The sequence below is a fragment of the Notolabrus celidotus genome, chromosome 15, assembly GCF_009762535.1.
Source record: "Notolabrus celidotus isolate fNotCel1 chromosome 15, fNotCel1.pri, whole genome shotgun sequence".
NCBI lineage: Eukaryota > Metazoa > Chordata > Actinopteri > Labriformes > Labridae > Notolabrus > Notolabrus celidotus.
This window is the reverse complement of record NC_048286.1, coordinates 27843356-27862209: the sequence shown is the minus strand read 5'-3', so window position 1 is coordinate 27862209 and position 18854 is coordinate 27843356. Positions and strand designations below refer to the sequence as shown.

The window sequence follows — 18854 nt, the reverse complement described above, 5'->3', positions numbered from 1 at the left end:
CCTCTGTCATGATAATAGATCGTCCTATTTCTTCAATGTAACAGGAAAAAGAGGGTTGTCGTGGAGAGAGGAGGCCTCTGGAGAAGCAGAGTGAGGATACACAGGGTTTTAACCATTTTAAATCTATTTATCAATCCTCCCTGTTTAAGTTATTTATTCATCTAATCCAGGGGCGTCAAACTCATTTCAGTTCAGGGGCCACATACAGCCCAAGTTGATCTGAAGTGGGCCGCACCAGTAAAATCACAACATAATAACCTATAAATAATGACAACTCTAAATCTTTCCCTTTGTTTTAGTGCAAAAAAGCACAATTACATTCTAAAAATGTTCACATTTAATGATCTATCTACAAAAACAGCTGTTGTATTTTTCGCCATGATGAGTCTCATAGTGGGGCCAAGTATTTTACTCTTTAAGCCCTGAAACCTGCTGTGAACACACCAAACACACAGGTTTCCTAATCACCTGACACAGAGTGTAATGTTTACTGCAAAAGAACAGATTATAATAATGAAGAAGGTAAAGTTGATTATTTTGGACTCCTCAGCTCCAGCATGAACGGTTTGCCTGCTGGACAGTGTTGTATGAAGGGGTGTAGTGCTAGTGTTAGTAGTTAGTGGATCATCTTATAGTGCTCTAACAAGTCTTTATGAATCTCAACCGGATTATGCAAACAGCAAGTAATCTATTTTCTCACTTTGAGAAAAAAGTCTTGGAAAAGAAGCACTGTTCAGGTTCTGGTTCACTCCGTCAGCCCTCTGATTTTATGCGACCCCCAGAGGACAAATCTGAAATAGTAGTTACTTTTATTGAAAAATTGCAGTTAATGTCTTCACTGTAATTTTTTCACTTTGCAAAGTCGTTCCGCGGGCCGGATTGGAACCTCTGGTGGGCCGGTTTTGGCCCACGGGCCACATGTTTGACACCCCTCATCTAATCTGTGTTAATGAATATAATACACTGTCCATTCATGGCACTGCAAGGATGCTGAAGATTACAGACTGGCTGAAAAGACAATCTTAAATACAAAAGCAGAGCCTAATTTCAAGTCAAATATAGGATATAGGGCCTTGAGCACATGTTCTGTGACTGCATTATTGTCTCTTACAGGTAAACAATGTGAACAACATTCAAGTGCTAGACAATACAAGACGGTGTTGGAGGACAGTGAAGAAAGCTGCAGAATTATCAGACCTGATCATTTTATCTCATACTTGATTTTGAAGTTGCTGCTCAGATGCATAAAAAACATAGACTTTGACAGACTATCAAATGTTATCAATCTATTCATCTATTTCAATCCACCACAGGTTAAATGTGTATAGAAGTGTAGAAAAAAAAACACAGTTAAAGCAGCATACAATTCCTGCCTCATGTTCTATTAACAGTATTTAAAGCATTAATATTCGATCGCACATCATTAAAAATGTAAGATGAGTTTTTGAAGAATCTTCGCTGGCAATTTCAACTCCAGGAATGTGATGTGAAATTAATAATAGCTACAGTGCTTTATGTAGGGATTCTGACATGCAAAGGATTTCTCAGCACAGGCGATGTCTGCCACTCTGTCTAAAAAAGGCCAAGTGCTCAGGGTGTTGCATTGGGAACAGATGGGAGGGAGTGTGATAAGGGACATGAGGGTACCGGGCGTGTGAAGAGCACACACTGAGAGAGTGGGAGTAAGGAATGTATGTGTGTGTAAATGTGCATGTGTGTTCATTTGTGTGTGTGGGTCTCTGGGCTTGACAAGAGATGACAAAGTCTGTCACTTCTCTGTCTCTCCGCTTCCTCACCTCTGACTGATCATGCAAGCGTGCACGGACGGGTGTGCACGAATCAAAGGTCATCACAGATCGATATCAGAACCTGTCGGCTGTCGTCTGATGACTATATATGCTTCTAGGAATGATGGCCAGCTTTCTATTCCTAGTGTAGCCAGAGGTAACTGATAAGCTACCTCAAACATGAGCCGTCCTTCTCCACATTCTCCATTGTTTACCCAACTTGAGAAGGGACCGTGTGTTCAGAACAAAAGTGAACCAAAATTCACATTTCTTGGGTCATTACACCCGCTGGAGTTGTGCACATCCATCTGTTTCTGGTGAGTCCCAGTTTCACTGTAAATCATGAGTCATACAGAGGCTTTACTCCGACTTATTTTGGCGTGTGAATCCAAAAAGGGGACCAATTTTCTGCAGGATTTACTTGTAATTAACTGTAACGAGGCTTAAAACCAGAGTTGACTGAGCCTTTGTGGCGGCTGTCCCTCGGCTCTGGAACAACCTGCCCCAACATATCCGCTCTGTGGGATCAATTGAGGTTTTTAAATCCTCTCTTAAGACACACCTTTTCTCCCTGGCTTTTAATCAAGGTTGAGTGGACATCTGGCAAAATCTTAATTAAATTGGAATCTATTTTTTTCTATCTTATTTTATTATATATTTGCACTGCGTTTACGTATTTTAGTATTGTATTTTAGCATTGTATTGTATGTTATGTTTGTCATTTGTGCTGCTCAACCCAGGTTGTTTTAAACATGCTCTATAAATAAAGTTTGAGTTGAGTGGAGTTGAGTCTTGTGTTTTCAAAAAAAAACTCATCTTGATGCAGATTTGTAAAAAGTAAAAAAGCAAGCTTTGCAAAGACAGTCCTCAAGAAGAGAGCACACTTTTAAAGGGTTTGTTCAATAAGGGTCAGGCAGATGTATTCTGCTGTATTCTATGACGACAGAATATCTTATTTGCTTCCTGCATCACAGCGTTGTGTAGATTTGTTACTCAAGTTGAGATTTTGGAGTCTAGGACTGATTGTTAGCAGCACTTGCATGCAAACATCTATTTATAGAGATTACTTAACTGTTTCGCGGACGAATTGAGCAAGGATTTTGTTACTGACTTCATCCTCCCTGATTTTGCTCTCCATCTCTGTCAAAGCTCCACAGCATCATGGGCAACACCCACCACCCTCTCTACAACATGCTGGTGAATCACAGGAGCACATTCAACGCAAGACTGATCCCCCCTTAATGCACCACAGAGCGCCACAGGAAGTCATTCCTGCCTGTGGCCATCAGTCTGTGCAACTCCTCCCTCTGATGACTGAACTATATTCTGTACTCTGTGCAATAATGTGCAATACACTGTGCAATATCCCTGCCACTTCAACATCCTGTATATAATACCTTCATTCCCAGTGCTTTTGTACAAAGCGAACTGTAACTATTCTGCGTTTCTGTATATACTTATTATTAATCCAAATTATAGTATTTCATTCGTATTTATATCTTATTTTATTCCTTCTTTCTAGTAATATTTTGACTTTTTCATACTCTGTATAAGCGCTTTCTGTAACAACTGAATTTCCCTGGGATAAATAAAGTATTTCTGGTTCAGATTCTGTCTAGAACTGTTTGCTGCCTGCTGATTTGGCCACATTGGTCAGTACTACATGGACTAAAAACATTCAACAAATGGAGACCAGTGCACTCTTCATACTGAAAATGCAGACCTCCCAGTACAGATTGTACATTTTTATGAAGAATCTGTGAATAAAGATTAGTCACAGATAAATAGAACACACAGAGGGTAACGCCATCACGTCAATCTGTTAGCCACTTTAGCTCACCCACTCATCTCTTTTTATTGTCTCCTCTCCTTTCCTTTCTTTTTTTGCACCTCAGTCTCACTAAAGGACATAATACCCTGATTATCCCTTCTGGTTTCCTCCGTTTCATTCACTCCCACGCTCCCTTTCTTCAACGTTTGTCTCCTAGTCTCCTCTGTGCTTTTCCTCCCCTGTGTTCCTCTCACCCACTCCCTCCTCTTGCTTCTTCCATTGTCTCCCTCTTCTGACAACTTTATCGCACCTTTCTCAGTGGCTCCATCTTTCTCTTCTTCTCTTTCTTGGGAAAAAAAAATCACTCTTTAGCACAGAATAGACACACACCCGGAAAAGGGAACATTTTCAAGCACACACCTCCTCTTCTTCCCTTCATTCACACTCTTTCTGTTACAGCCTTCGCTCTCCAGGGAAATGAATTAGTAATATTTATGATGAAGCACTCTGCGAGCGACTCCCTCTCTCTCTCTGTTTCATCTTTGGGCTGTATAAAATGACACTGATCTTATCGCTGCTACCTATGTAGTCATCTGTCAGACCATCTATCTCTCCATCCATCAAACCGCTGCGAGAGTGATGGCTCCCTCAGCGTTTTATGTGGCACCACTGGCAAGCCAAGGTTGTTTGGAAACCACATAAAAAATACAAGAAGTGGCACCTGCTTTTCTGTCAGCGTGGAGAGTTGTAGCTTTTCAAACCAAAGTTCTCCAGGAGTTACGAGTCTTGCGATGTCTGGTGATTCTGTGTGTGTGTAGTTAAACTACAACAAAGTGCGGCTCCGAGTGTCACGACATGATGACTTAATGTTTTGCCCTTTGACAGCAGACAGATGTATTCAAGCTCTATAAATATAAAGGAGGAACACAGCTGGTGTAGCAATCACAGGGATCGAGCAGATCACACATCAAATGATGACATTTCAGCAGGGAAGAAGTATTGGAAGAGTGACATTTCACTTTCTGATATTTCACTCAGAGGAGTGAAGAGGGAAGTTTTTAATTTAGAGGATTAAGATTAAAGCTGATATCGTCCCGTACAAGAAGTGAATCATGTGGAAGACGGAGGGTTTTTAATTATTCTCTTTATGCTTTTGAAAGTGCTTTACGTGACGTTTTTTGCTCCTGTCGATGAGCCTGCTGGTCCTATTTTCAGATATTTATCGTTTCATTTGGATTCGTGCATGAAATGGTATTCTATGCTTTCATAAAAGAATAGCAGCTGGGTAATTAACGTCAGAATCTCTTATCAAAATCTCCCTTTTCTACATTAGTGGATCTCCTGGCAGAGAGAGAGATTAATATGCAGAAATATGGATAAAAAACATCAGGGCTTATACATTTCAATAAATATATTTCTGAAAACAGGCAAAAATCCTTCATTTTTCTTTCCTGGGATATGATTCAAAGTCTTTTTAAAGGGTAATCACTCAGCTTGTATTAACAATCAACTTTTTTCCATGCCTGAGAAACACAGCTGTAGTGTTAGAAATTGATTCAAGTTTGTTATTTATAATCAGACACTTCTAAAGCTTTTATTCCCAACACACGGTCATCATTTGGAAATGCAGTTTTGATCTGTTAACAAGGTGTGAGCTTTGTAGATGATATGAATTTAACCAAAACAAATGTAGGACTCCTCCATTACAACCAAATAAACTCATGATGGAAACTGTGTGAGCAGTCAAAACCATGGGAAAAAGGAAAGTGTATGGATTTTGTTTTCTCCATGTACTATTGTAAAGATTAAGAATGAATGTTTACACTTACATTTAAAAAGATTAAACTACAAAGAAAGGTAAAAAAATATATATATATATTTTGATTTCTCATTACTGTCCAGTGATCCCCCAGCTAGCATTAACACTTTCAAGGAGTTCCAGTCTCGTTGCTTTCTCTGTTTCATACAGGTCCTGTTTGTACCCCATGACAGTACGGCATGTGATGTCTTTGGACTTGAGTCTTCTTTAATGTTGCCTGACCTGCAGTCAGTTGCCACCCATTTAGCAAGCGCTGTGTTAATACCTTCAATGAAGTATCATCTACAGCTCTGTGGTGATTCAAACACTCCATATTAGTGCTGTGCTGGCTTTTGTGATGCAGTCGCATGCTTGGGTTAATCTGATTGGCTGCACCTGTATGCTAAGCTCATAGGTGCAAACCATTGACTGAATACTAGAATGGACACATGCATTTTTTTCCAACCATTATAAGCTTCAATGCTGAAAGACCGCCTCAATAGTCGCTGGCATATTGCACTGGCGCAGAACGAGAAGTGTGAAGACGTGACTTGGCTGGCAGAGCTGCAGGACTGACGCCACACCCTTCCTTCCAACCCATAGACTGAATAAAACATGGACGTAGTATCTGTGACGTCCCACATCTGTTTCTGAAGCGCTGTTTGAAGGTCAATCGTCGGTGGGAGCCATATTGCTGCTGTCGAGAGATTGTAACGTAAAGAGGCGGGCTTTGAGCCTCCTAGCCAACAGCTACAGTGTTCCCGTCTGTCAATCAAGTCAGCTGTGACTCTCATTGGAAGACTCGTAATCTCAATATCTTCAAAATTGCAGCGTTACAAAAAAATTCACCCCCCCTACAGTGTGTGCCGATTGAGAAATGAGCTATCCAGACTACACTCGTCTTTTGTACCAGGCTGTAAACATGTTTATTTCTGCTGTAAAGATCGGCTTTTTGAATTGGTGTGTATGTGGTTTCCGGTACTTCCGGAGCCAGCCTCAAGCGGATCCTCGACTAACTGCAGTTTTTAGCACTTCCTCATTGGACTCATATTTTTAGACCTGAGGTTGCCGCTTGTTCCAACCACAACATACATTAAAGTCACTGATAAAATGTTGGAGATCGTTGTGTTGGTTTGAAGCAGTGACACGACAAGGACACTATCAGGTCACTGTCAGTTTTGGACCTCAGTTGCATCAATCAACGGGTCAGTGCTGACAGACATGTTTTTAACCAGTGTTAGCTGGAAAAAGCATCTTCTACTACTATTTTCAACCCTGATCTTCAACAATGAAATCATAATCCCATTTGATAGATGTCTCTACTTACAATCCTGTATAGAAATGCAGAAACTGCCTGCATGGAACAGATATTTGATTCTGAAGTGATCTGGTCTCAGTTTGCAGCAGTATTGTCCAGTAGTGTTTGTCAGAGTTGACTGTACAAAGAAAAATGTAAGTGTATCGAAGCATGTGCAATGCATCCACCATATCACACTACCTGAAGCCATTAGAGGTCTTATCGTAGATTAAGCTGTAATTAATTTTCATAAACAGATATCTGCATGCAAATAAAGCAACAACCTGCTGTTTGCTGTTGTTTCTGAACACCAACTCCATTCACGCTTCTCCAGTTTCTGGTCACACAGTAAATAATGGAGACACGGGGAAATAAAAGGGAACACAAATACAAGGGAATAAAAACTAAGCAGCAATCCAACTACACCTTCCTGACACTCAGTTTTTATATTGTATGTTTTTATTTCCTGTGTCTATAATAACTCACATTTCTATCCTTAACCAGGGAAGTCATAATAAGCTAGCATAGGACTTCATGTTAAGATTATGGCAGATTGTTTTATGATATATCGTTACATTTGGAATCTCATGAAACAGGAAGAAGTGGGCCATGTTTATTTTGATGTGTTTTTCAAGGCAGGCTTTTATTTTGTCTCTTTTTTTTTTGCATGTGTCTTTTATAACTCTTCTTCAGATGTCAGGCACAAATTGCTGAAGCTATACACAATTATATTTGTCTTTAATTTTGGAGCTAGATGTAAGAAATGAGAAAAACAAGGTAGTTCAAGGAAAATGTTTAATGGTTGATGTGTTTTTTAAGGTAATTATACATTCAAAGGGAGATTTGTCTGGGGTGTAATCAAACTCTCTATTATGACATTAAATCTTTAAAATTTCCTCTCTAATAGACAGGTTTTTCACCCAAATAATATACTTTCCTGTTTTCAAAATGAAGCAGTTGTTCTGTCTTTCAAAGTTAGTGGCCATCTTATTTTAAGGCACATTACTTACAGATGCTCCTGTCTCATTTTCAATTTATCCCGATGAGAATTAAGCTGAGGCGTACACACAGCCATAAATAATTCAGCTGCTGTAAACATAGAAAAACATGTCTGAATAAATGACTACATGGAAACATGCATGTGAAATATCTCATCAGCTAAACAACAACAGAAGAATTACGTCTCTATACTACAAAGCTTTATGATGCTGTTCAAAGTCCCACCATCTTAATTTCCCAGCGGATTACCCGAGGAGGAGAAAGTCATCCACCCTGCCTCTCCTGTAGCTTTGTAACATAAAGTTAATAATTTGAGATGTGATTGGATACCCAACGCCCCATGTTTACTCTCAGATAATTAGCCAAGCATGTATTCCTCACCACACTATCATAATTAAGAGCGTACTTATTCAGGCGAGGGAGTGATGCGGAATAAGACGATAATAGAAACTCGCCTTAAGCACAATTTTTCTCTCCATCTGCCTTGTTAACCACCAGCTTTAGGGGAGCGAAGGGACACAAAAATGTTCACTATCTGACACTTCCTCATAAAAAACAGGCCCAGTGAGAAATACACACTCCAGTGAGAACAAATGGGTATAAATATGAAGAGTCCAGTGATATTTCTGGGATAAAGACTTCAAATATTTTCAGCAGAAAGTTGACTTTGTGTGTCTGAGTAATTGTCACCCTAAAGTACTCAAAATATGCCACCAGCCTTGAAAAGTCCATTTGAAATGGATGAAGATAAAATTAAAGCGTTTTTTGCACCCAAGATTGCAAAAGAGATAGAACATCAAACAACATGTTGCTGTCCAAACACATTTGGAGCACAGTGTACGCCATTTGATAATGAGACCCAGAGGAAAGCTTGGTTACAGCGCTATGTTTGCCGGAAAGGTGTCTGAAAATATCCCACATTTATCACTTAACCAAAAAACAACTACAATATTCACCGTAGCCTAGTTTCCCCTTTGCTTTTTACTCCACTGGGCATAACAAAATCCCCTGACAGTGCCCAAACCGCACGAACAACAAACCCACATAAGTTCCAGGAATCATGTTGTGGATTGAGAGAAATTCACGGATACCGTGAAAAAAACAAGCACACAAAGCTGGGCCTGTTTTTCCTCTTGTTAAGGCTATAATGTAGAGCTGGTACCTGTTTCCTACACTCAGTTGTAATCCTCTCTAGCCAAAAGGAATAAGCAGTGTTGACCTTGGGGAGACGCGGGGGCCGGATTTGAGGGTTTCTTCTTTAAAAGCCAGGGTGTGTAATTGAGTAGAGCGGCAGGGTGGCTGTCTTTGATGGTGCTCAAGCAAGCACAAGGGAGCGGGTGTGTGTGAGGAAACACGCAGGGAAAGCAGAGGATTGGGGATACACATACACACACAGACAGATAGACACAAACTGGGGGTGTGAGCTGACATCAATAAAATACATATACACAGCAAGTCATCAGCAATACCAGAAGAGAGATCAACAAGCACCATCAGAGGTCCTCGTTGCCCATACTGATCAGAATATCCCTCCAAAAAGGCCTCCAGTCCTCCGGGCAGCCCGACCCATAACAGCAGTTATGAGAGGGTTCAACTCGAGCAACAAACCTCCACCCCAGGACATCATTAGTTCAATTTTGGCATTAAAGCCAGTGCACTGGTGGACCAGAAAAACACTCATCGAATACCCATCTAGCTCTTGACAGCTCTTTTCATGCATCCACCTGCACTCTGCTAAGCAATGTTATGTTTATCTGCTCTTCAAAGCTCCTGTGAGGAGATTTTAGCTGCTTATAAAAGAGACTGAAATAAGTGCTGACGCTTATAGTCTGCAAAAGCAAACCTGAACATCAGGCAGGAGATTTTCTACTCCTACGGTGTGTTTAATGCCTGACACTGGCAACACTGGGTCAGTGTCAGACAGAACGATTAACTGCACGCAGACCTTTGTTTACATTTTCACAGTGGGGGAAATGTTTGACTGTTAAAAAAAAAGGCAAGGGCAAGATCAGCAAAGACATAAAAGGTACTGCTTTGTCCAATTGTATTTGGCCACAATAAACTTTAAACTGTCATCAACACACATTCAGATTGTTCAATAACAAGAAGATGCCCTCGGTTGTCTGGTTCACACAGTATGTTGAATAGAATGAATGTCAGTCCTTGATTTTACTGGGTTTTTTTAAGCCGGCTTTGTTTAGGGCATAAATCAGCTTTTATTTCTCCTGCTTGGTTTGTTATTTATTTGATTTCTTTCTTTTATCCCACAGTATTTGCACTTATTGTTATTTGTTTTATTCTCCCGTTTGTAATACTTTATTGAAAAGCATGCCAAGCCCCGTTCTGTAGAAGCTCTAAAAATAAAATTATATCAATTTATCATAATTATTACCAGGAGAGTGATCTTTTTTCTGGACTGCATTGTATTATAAGATTCTACACATGCATTTGAATTTCTTTGAAACTGATGTTCACAGAGGAGGATTAGGTTTGTGGTGACTGTTGGAAAGGGAGAGCTTTGAGGTAAAGATGCTGAGTGAGGTGAAAAGGAACAGGTGCATGCTGCTGTTTAAAAGTCAACTGGAACTTAGCAACAGTAACAGGCTGCTGATTTGGCTCCTGTATCCACACAGTCAGCAGCTGGAGCTGCAACAGCAACTGTGACTCACAGCCCAGGGAGGCTATTAGACAACTTTAAAACCCTGGGTGCCCATTTGGCTCAATTTGTTTTTCATACTTCTTCTTAGAGTTATAACTAAGTCAAACCCACAGACATGATGCACAAAGTTTTACACTGTATGTCTGTTTCATTATCTCACATGTAAATTACAATCACTCCCACAGGGGAAGGTATTGGATAATTTGGCATGACATTTTATGGTGCTGACTTGACAGGGGCCCACAGTGTCAAACACTCTATATTCCTGGTCTAGTGATAACCATTTTTCAACACCAGACGGGTAGCTAGAAGCTATTTTGGTGGCTGTCAGGTGTAAATATCAGGGGCTATATAAATAAATGGCTTAGCCACCTCGACATCAGCCATCAGTTTGTCGACTGCAGTTTTGATGCCTTCAGTTCAGCATTATGGCCAACACACTGTTGGTTTTTCTGAAGCAAGAAGTGATGATATTTTGTCGAGACAGTGGCAGTAGAGAAGAAGAAGTGGTTGTCAAGTTATCAAAGAGGAAAGTTATCAAAGCTCAACAGTCTGTGCCCTCAGCTACTTCAATAGCTGGTGAATAAGATTAAGATTTATTTGCTGTATCAATCTCATGCAAATTCTTAACAGGCTAACAAGTCAGACACTAACACCTGCTGAAAACAGAATACAACATTTTCATATTTTACTCATCAAAAAAAGGTATTTCAATTGAATGTCTTCAAATACAAACATAACAACCCAAACCATCAACAAAAGACAAACCATAAAGGGTATACATCAGTCAGTATTTTGTGTCACATGTTTAGACTGCCTACGCATCCTCCAAAAGTCCCCAGTTAACAGGGTCTCTTGTTCAACTGCAACACCGGTTGTCTTACATCTTATTTCCACTGGAAGCGTGTGTGTCGTTTTCTGTCAGTGCCACAGGTTTACTCCTTCCGATGGTGCACGCCAATAGACTCCATAATTAATGGACCTAGTATTGGCTGGCAGAGCTGCAGGACTGACGTCACACCCTTCCTTCCAACCCGTAGACTGTATAAAATATGGACATAGTATCCGTGACGTCACCCATCTGTTTCTGAAGCCCTGTTTTGAAGCCCATCGTAGGCGGGTGCCATATTGGAAATGCTGAACTCACCCTAACTTCTTTGGAGCTAGTGTGAGGTAAAGAGATGGAGTTGAGGCTGGCTTTGAGCCTCCTCGCTTACAGCCAAATGGTGTTTGACTCACTTCACGAGGCTACCTCAAGGGGTCAAATGGTCAGGTACTACAGCTTTTCTTTTGTCGTTCCCCTTTTTACCAAATAGATGTAAACTCTAACCCGCCAATTTATACAAGGAGCACATATGCCACATTCCGTCAGCACATCGGGTTTGCTCCGTCCAATGGCGCGCGCCGTTCTACACAGGATGAGTGTTTGAAGCGTAGTGCAGTCTGGAGCAGCTGAGTCCAATTTAGAGAGAACAACATACAAACAACAGGTAACAGAGCCTTTCTGTGGTTGAATCATTCTGATTGTAGTCTGTTTCTATTGTGCTTTTATCATCACTGAGTATGCTGCATTACTATGAGGTTTCGTTTGTGCAGGTTTAGATGAGTTTAATATTAATGATTCTGCTCTACTTTGTTGCCCTGTAACCTCCTGACACAGTTGCCATCTTAAAGTCATGTTGTGGTCGACATGGATCACTGATATGTGGCTGTTTTGTAGCTGTTAACAATTACATCCATAAACGATGAGTATTAGTATAGACTGTATATGGTGTTTTATTTTGAAATTGAGCAGATGTTGCATGCAATCATCATGCCTGACTTCCTGTCCAGGTCCATCTTCTCTGTTAAGCTTGCTGCTGGTGCTGTGCATGGAATCCCTTGAAAATAGACTAGGCACGTATCTTGAGCGGAGTGGCGGCGCTCCCTGTGTGAACATGAGCATTGACTACAACGGGAACATCGGCTGCTCAGTGTGCTCCCTGTGTAAATTGGGGTCACTCAAATTGGGTAACTCACTCAAATAATTAAGTTAATCTGGACCATTTTCTGTGATGTGAAGCAGCTGATTTGAATGCCAACACAATAAGTTATCTGGAGGCTGTGGTCATTGTTGCTTCAGAGAAACGTGTAATACATAGAAGCTGACTCCTCTTTCTTGAGCTTTGAACCCACAGGGCAGAGACACAATTTAAATGTAGTATAACTTATGCTCATCAGGTGGAGATATATCATTATGCTTGGTATCTCTGATAATATATTATACAAAGGGTGAACTATTTCAGGATGCAATTATTTTGTTGCTATCAAGAAATCTCGGTGAGATATTTTGAATCATTCCACTTTTAGGACAAGTATTTCTCTACCCTTTGAAACTTGTCTCATTAATTCAATTTGAGCAACACTTTGATAGTTCAGTAAGTTACCTTTCTCTTTGGACACTCCTAAAATATGAAAGATATGTAATTGTATAAAAAAGTTATATATATTGCAGCTCTGGCTCTTTTCCCTGTAATTGGAATAAGGTCAGCAATTATTTTTGAGGGGACAAAGCTTGACTAGATAAGATACAGCAGAAAGGGGTGACATCAAGTAAAAGATGACAGAAGAGCACAGGCAATCAAGCCTGTTTTTCATCCATAAAACGACTCACTGGTTTGTCCTTTTGTGTGTAATGAAGGACACACCTAGCAATTTCAGAAGTATTACAAAAGAAGAATTGATTAATATCTGAGACACGATATTGCACTCCATCCATCAAGAGAGAAGTCACAGCAGTGCCACAGAGAGACTCCTCTAATCAGCTCTCAACTAAAAGAATGATTTGCTGTATAATGTCCAACTAGGATAATAATCCAGCTTGATTACAAAATCTTCATGGCGACCAGCAGCTGTTATGTAAATGACTAATTTGGGCCAAATTTGGAGCCTAATTTAATTTATCAGCAGAATAAGCCACACAGCAACACGAGACCTTTTCCATCTTCTCTCTGCTCTGAAATACCTTCATGATCCCAAACAGTGAATTCAGTTTAACGTCATCAAAGACTTATTTAGGCAGCAGATTAGGTTGGCCTAAATAGAGGTGCTGTCAGATTATTTTCTAAAATCTGAAAGTATTTTCTGGAGTTGGAAATAGTAGCAGGGTAACAGTAGGAGAGAAATCCATGGCCCCTGAATGTTGGATGAGGCAGTTTGCAGCCCTGCAGGAGTCTTCTCTCCCTGACTGCTGCTGACGAGACCTGCAGGTCACAAAGGTCTGAGGACTCTTCAGCCATCCTGGAGCCAAACAAACACTCTGTTTATGCTACAACGCAGCACACTGTGTGTTTTATCATCCTGTTCTACATATAATGAGCACTGGAAAATTATTACAGCACGACTAGGTAATTAAACGTAACTTTTGTTGCACTGATTGACAGCTCACTCGATACTGAGTCCTTCTAATGAGGCCCACTCATGTGAAGCTCCAAGCTGTTTAAAACTTGCTGTAATGAAGTTTTTGCATACAGTGTTGAATGCCACTGGAAGTACACAAAGCCCTCTAACTATGTAAGATAGAGTCCTCCTACGTACTTTTTAGTAATCTTCTTAAACATATTAGACAAAAGTCCCAATTTGAGTTTGAAATATCGTCATTTAAGTTTCTGAAAACTTCCAAGATGTGTGGTTTAGACTGGGTGTTCATGCCCAACTTATTTTCTGATGCTTCTAAAGATTACCTCGCCAGATTTTCCTGTGGTGTGAGGAATGTTTAAGGGATTTTACTTGCACTGTTCTGCTGGGAAGATGCAGCAATTTGAAATCATGAATATCAAGCATGTTCAATATTTACAATTAAAGATATTTAGTGTAATTTTAAACAGATTACAAATTGAGTCACAATTGATTTGATTTGATTTGATTAATTTGATGTTTTTTATAGTTCATTATTTGAATAATGGAGACTGCTCTGTGAACAATATGTTATCTACCACTGCAGGTCAGGTTGACATGCTATACTGGTTATTGATTCTCAGGATCAGCACTCCCATGTCTTGCCAAAATGACACAGATGAATCCATCTTCTTAAACTGATCGTGACAATACAGCAAAGAGTGAAAACAAGCAATAGGTAGCTTTAAAAAAGGGCCGGATTTGTTGTGTTGTTTCTGATTCCTTCACTATCGCTTGGCTGCTCATTTAGCTAGCTTCAATTTAAGTCAACAGAATACTTCCCTGGGGCAGAACCCTGAGGACAGCCAAGCACACGCTCTGTGGATTGTAAAGAGGAATAAGATGATAGCCAATCAGGAAGCAATGTGACTGAAGAGGGAAGCACAAAAAGAACAGCCATGGCGAGAATTTGAAATGCAAAGCATTAAGTTAAATGGATATCAGAGATGTAGGGCCAACTTGTTGATCTGTGGCAGCAACACAAGTGTATACGCAGCGTGTCCTGTAAAAAATTCCACAATCAAAGTGACGAGGGGAGGAGTTGAACAGAAACTTTCATTGCAGTGGATGAACCAGCTAGCTCAGCAGTGAGCAACATTCACCTTGGTGACCATCCTGTGACCTGTCGTGTTTGACAGAATGAGATTCTGGGAGATTTTCAGTTTTGAGAGTGTGGACTCTGCGTGGTGTGCTGTGTTGGCCAGCTTGTTGCACCCCACACAAGACAAGAACAAAACTTAAAATCTGTCATTATTTGTCATCATGTGTGGGGTCTCTCACTTTTTCAACATCTGATGAGATGTAAAAATCTTGCAGTGTGGGCCAGACTTTAAGATGAGTTACTGTCAGATGTAAGGGCCTACGCTTCCTCCTCTGATGCTGAATCAGAAGACGTCAAACATGCTGTGTAATGCTGTCCAACACTTATCGTCACATGCACCATTAATGTGCAGTGAAGCTCAATCAAAATGTGATCACCCACAAAGTCTAAAGTTAGCAGGTTGGGCGGATTTCATTTTCTGCAAAGAATAGTTCTGAACATTTATTTCCACTCAGGTTTTGGTGAATGTTTGAGATTCTTAACTTTGTATTTTTATCATACATTCATTTTTAGTTTTCAGGCCATATTTCCTGAGGCTGTAACGATGTGAATGAGTGGTTTGGGGTGGAGTGGGAGGTAGCACATTTAAGCACTATACATAAGTGTGCAAACAGAAAGAGCAGCAGTTATTGTTTCTCTTTAGTCATGCTTCCCGTCTATTCCTGGTAGTCATTCTCTCCCTGTGGGAGGCAGCCTGAGCTCTGAGTAACTCACTCTGAGTGAAGCGTGGAGGATTGTCGTTGACGTCAGAGAGCCGCACGGTGACTGTGGTCGTCCCGGATAATCCACCCAGGTGGCCTCCCATGTCTTTGGCCTGAAGAAGCACCAGGTACTGGTCCTGGGTCTCCCTGTCCATGTCCGGCACAGCTGTGCGGAGAATACCTGAGAAACACACACACAAAGAGGTGGCAGTGAGGCATTTAAAGGAGACTGAAAATAGATTTTTACTGTGTTGAAGTGGCACAAAATGAGTGTGATGTATCCAGGTGGGATTAAAAGGTTCTTTGATCAATATTTATGACTCACTGAGCCTCTTAGCTCCAAAACCCCATCTTTTGACCTGTGCTCTATTTTGGAACAACAGCTCCCGGCCCATTGGGACCTTATCCAGCACTGTTCTGTCATTTTTAACGACAGTTTCCTCTAAAGATCACAGCACTATTTGTTTCACGGTGCTTTATCTTTTGAATAAGCTTCAGAGGTATCACTTTCTAATATGTCATGCTTTATGATACAAACTGTAAGTAATGACCTTATCAAATAAAGAACAACGGCTACAGGGAGATATTTCTAGTCCACTCAGCTTGTTGAGTGCTTCAGCTCAGCTTTAGATTCAAACTCTAAAACACTGAGTTCAGCTGGCATGAAGTAGCATAATTAGCTAGTAAGATAAGCAATAAGACTACATGACAATGTCAAGTCCCTATAAAGGATCTACAGGGAAACTGCAGGTCATGTGGGTTCACTCTGCTCTGAGGTTTGTCACGGGTTGCACACGCCTCACTCATCACTGTGAACTTTACGTCAAAGCTGACTGGCCATCCCTGAGTGTCTGCAGGCATACACATTGGCTACGTCTAAGATCTAAAAGCAACTATGCCTTGCGCTCCTGCGAGACTTTACAAATGTTTGTTTCCCATGTTCGGACAGAGTTGGGTAAGAGAGCATTCAGTTCTGCTGCTCCTACAGCTTGGAATAAACTCCAGAAGGACTTGAAATTGTCAGATCTTATCTCACTTGATGCCTTTGGCTCCATCTTAAATTAAAGACAGACCCCAGAACAGTGCCTGTGTTTTTAAATGCTGTTTTGTAATCACAAATTGCACTTTATTTGCAAATGAATTCCACTTTTAAATGATCGATTGTTTCTACATACTGTCTGTGTATATGCTCCATGCTGTTGAGTTGTGCTATTTATTTTGTCGTGCTGCAGACCTCTTGGCCAGGTCGCCCTTGTAAATGAGGTCTTGATCTCAATGGGTCTCATCTGGTTAAATAAAGGTTAAATAAATAAGTTCACTCTCTGCAGCAGCAGGTTGAAAAGTGGCTAACATATGGCATGGTTGTTTGTGTATCATTAGCATCAGAAAGTTTAAAAGGCTAGAGATCCTGACCCTTGTGAGTTACAGTCACTCTTCAGTTCTGCTCAGGAGAACTGCATTCAGGGCTAGATTTTGCAAAAGGATTCACACTTCAACTAAAGTGCAACATAAAAACTCTCCAGTGATCATGATGACTATTTGCCCTTAATTAGATTGTTTGCAATGAAGTCTGTAGTTCTCCTTTGACATTTCTGTTACTGTTTTCATCAGGAGATTAACAGATGGCTCAACCCTGTCACAAATGTTACATTTTCTCTGCATGTATGGAGATGGTCTGGAGCAGAGATGAGTATGTTTATCTGGATGAGCTGTTCTTGTTGGCTCACTCCAGGGAGGAAGACTGTGGAACCTGTATCCCATTTGTTGAGTCTGAACTTCACAAAATACAGGAAAAAGTGTCACCTCACCGTCTAGCTTATTGTCTGACAGATTTGAGCTCTGTCAGGATGAGAGCACAGCTCGGCAGTGCAGAAAGTGGAAGAGCAGACAGAGCCCTTCCACAATCTGACACAGAGCCGGAGCAAAAATTGCACGGAGACTCAAACTTCATGGGCTTGTTTTGCGCTGGCATATCATAAAACAGTATGCTTTATAGATCAGGCATCAAGATGAAGCAGATGGAGGAGCAGGTAATGTGCAATTCATGGTGATTTCAGCAGACACAATCTGTTCTTAATTTATACACCCTTCAGATCGTGAAAATAAATTTCACCCTCTTCTTCTTCTTTTCTCACAGTCATTCAAGTGTTCATAGTCAATGTTGAAGTCCCTCAAAGTTTTCATGAGGGAAGTTATTGCCTTGTTATGGGAATATTTATTATTCTGATAGTAACATTTATTTAAATAAAACCGACTGATAAAAGTTTCATAAAGAAAAGAAAAGCAACATGTGCAGCAGCAACAAACTGACAATAGATAAAATATGGCGTCACCTGTGTGTATGTTTTTCCCTGTTTCACATGAGGCTAAATCAATTGCAACTTAAAGACACGCTGCAAGTCTTTCGATGAGGATAAAACACAACAAATCTTAAAAGTCGCCTGAAATGCTGTCAGCACAACGTGATTATGTCGAAAGATTACAAGGCAGCAGAAGCCACAGCTAGCATTATCACTTCAAAACAGGGAGTGTCGTAGTGCTGACTCAACAGAATTTGAAGACAGCAGAAAGTTTACCGGAGACAACTTAAAGCAATCAATGACAAAATAACTGCAGCACTTGAAGACCCACAGTTTTCCGAGGTGGAAGACCAAGGATTTTACCAGCTATTGGTCTCATGTTTTAGCACAGATCAAGTGGCAACCTCGGGTTTTGAAAATGAAGCCAATGCAGAAGTATGAAAAACTGCAGTTCGACAAGTGTCCACTTGAGCCTTACTCCAAAAGCCTTGAAGCCTCATACACACCCATTCTAAAAAGCCCATCTTCACAGCAAAAATCAAACATGTTTACTGCCTGGGCCAACCACATTTAATGTTTGCAGTGTGGTCTCTCCAAGCGGCAACCTCCGGTCTCAAACGATGAAGCCCATGCGGAATTGTTATAAACTGCAATTCATCGAGAATCCACTTGAGGCTGGCTGCAGAAACACCAGAAACCACCTAGCCTGGTTCAAAAAAATGGCTTGGCTCTTCGTAGCTAATCTCTCTATCGGCACACACTGTACCGGGGGGGGGGTCCTAACGCAACGGTTCACAAGATATTAAGATTACGAGTTTTTGCCCAAATAAGGACATGACTGACTTGACTCCCGGACGGGAACACATAGCTGTTGGCTAGGAGGCTCAAACTCCTCCCCTTTACATCACACTCTGCCTGAGTCGATTGGCTTCAAAACAGAACTCAGGAACAGATTGGGGACGTCACGGATACTACGTCCATATTTTATACAGTCTATGGGTCTCT

The 18854-nt window shown here is 40.8% G+C and overlaps 1 protein-coding gene across 1 annotated transcript in view; it reads right to left on the bottom strand.

Annotated features, from left to right (window-relative positions):
- The window catches only part of LOC117826686, a 185477-nt gene that overhangs the window by 90585 nt on the left and 76038 nt on the right, over positions 1–18854 (bottom strand). The window contains exon 5 of the mRNA XM_034702940.1: positions 15563–15730. Within this exon, the coding sequence (XP_034558831.1) occupies positions 15563–15730 (168 nt within the window). The remainder of the gene's footprint in view (positions 1–15562; positions 15731–18854) is intronic.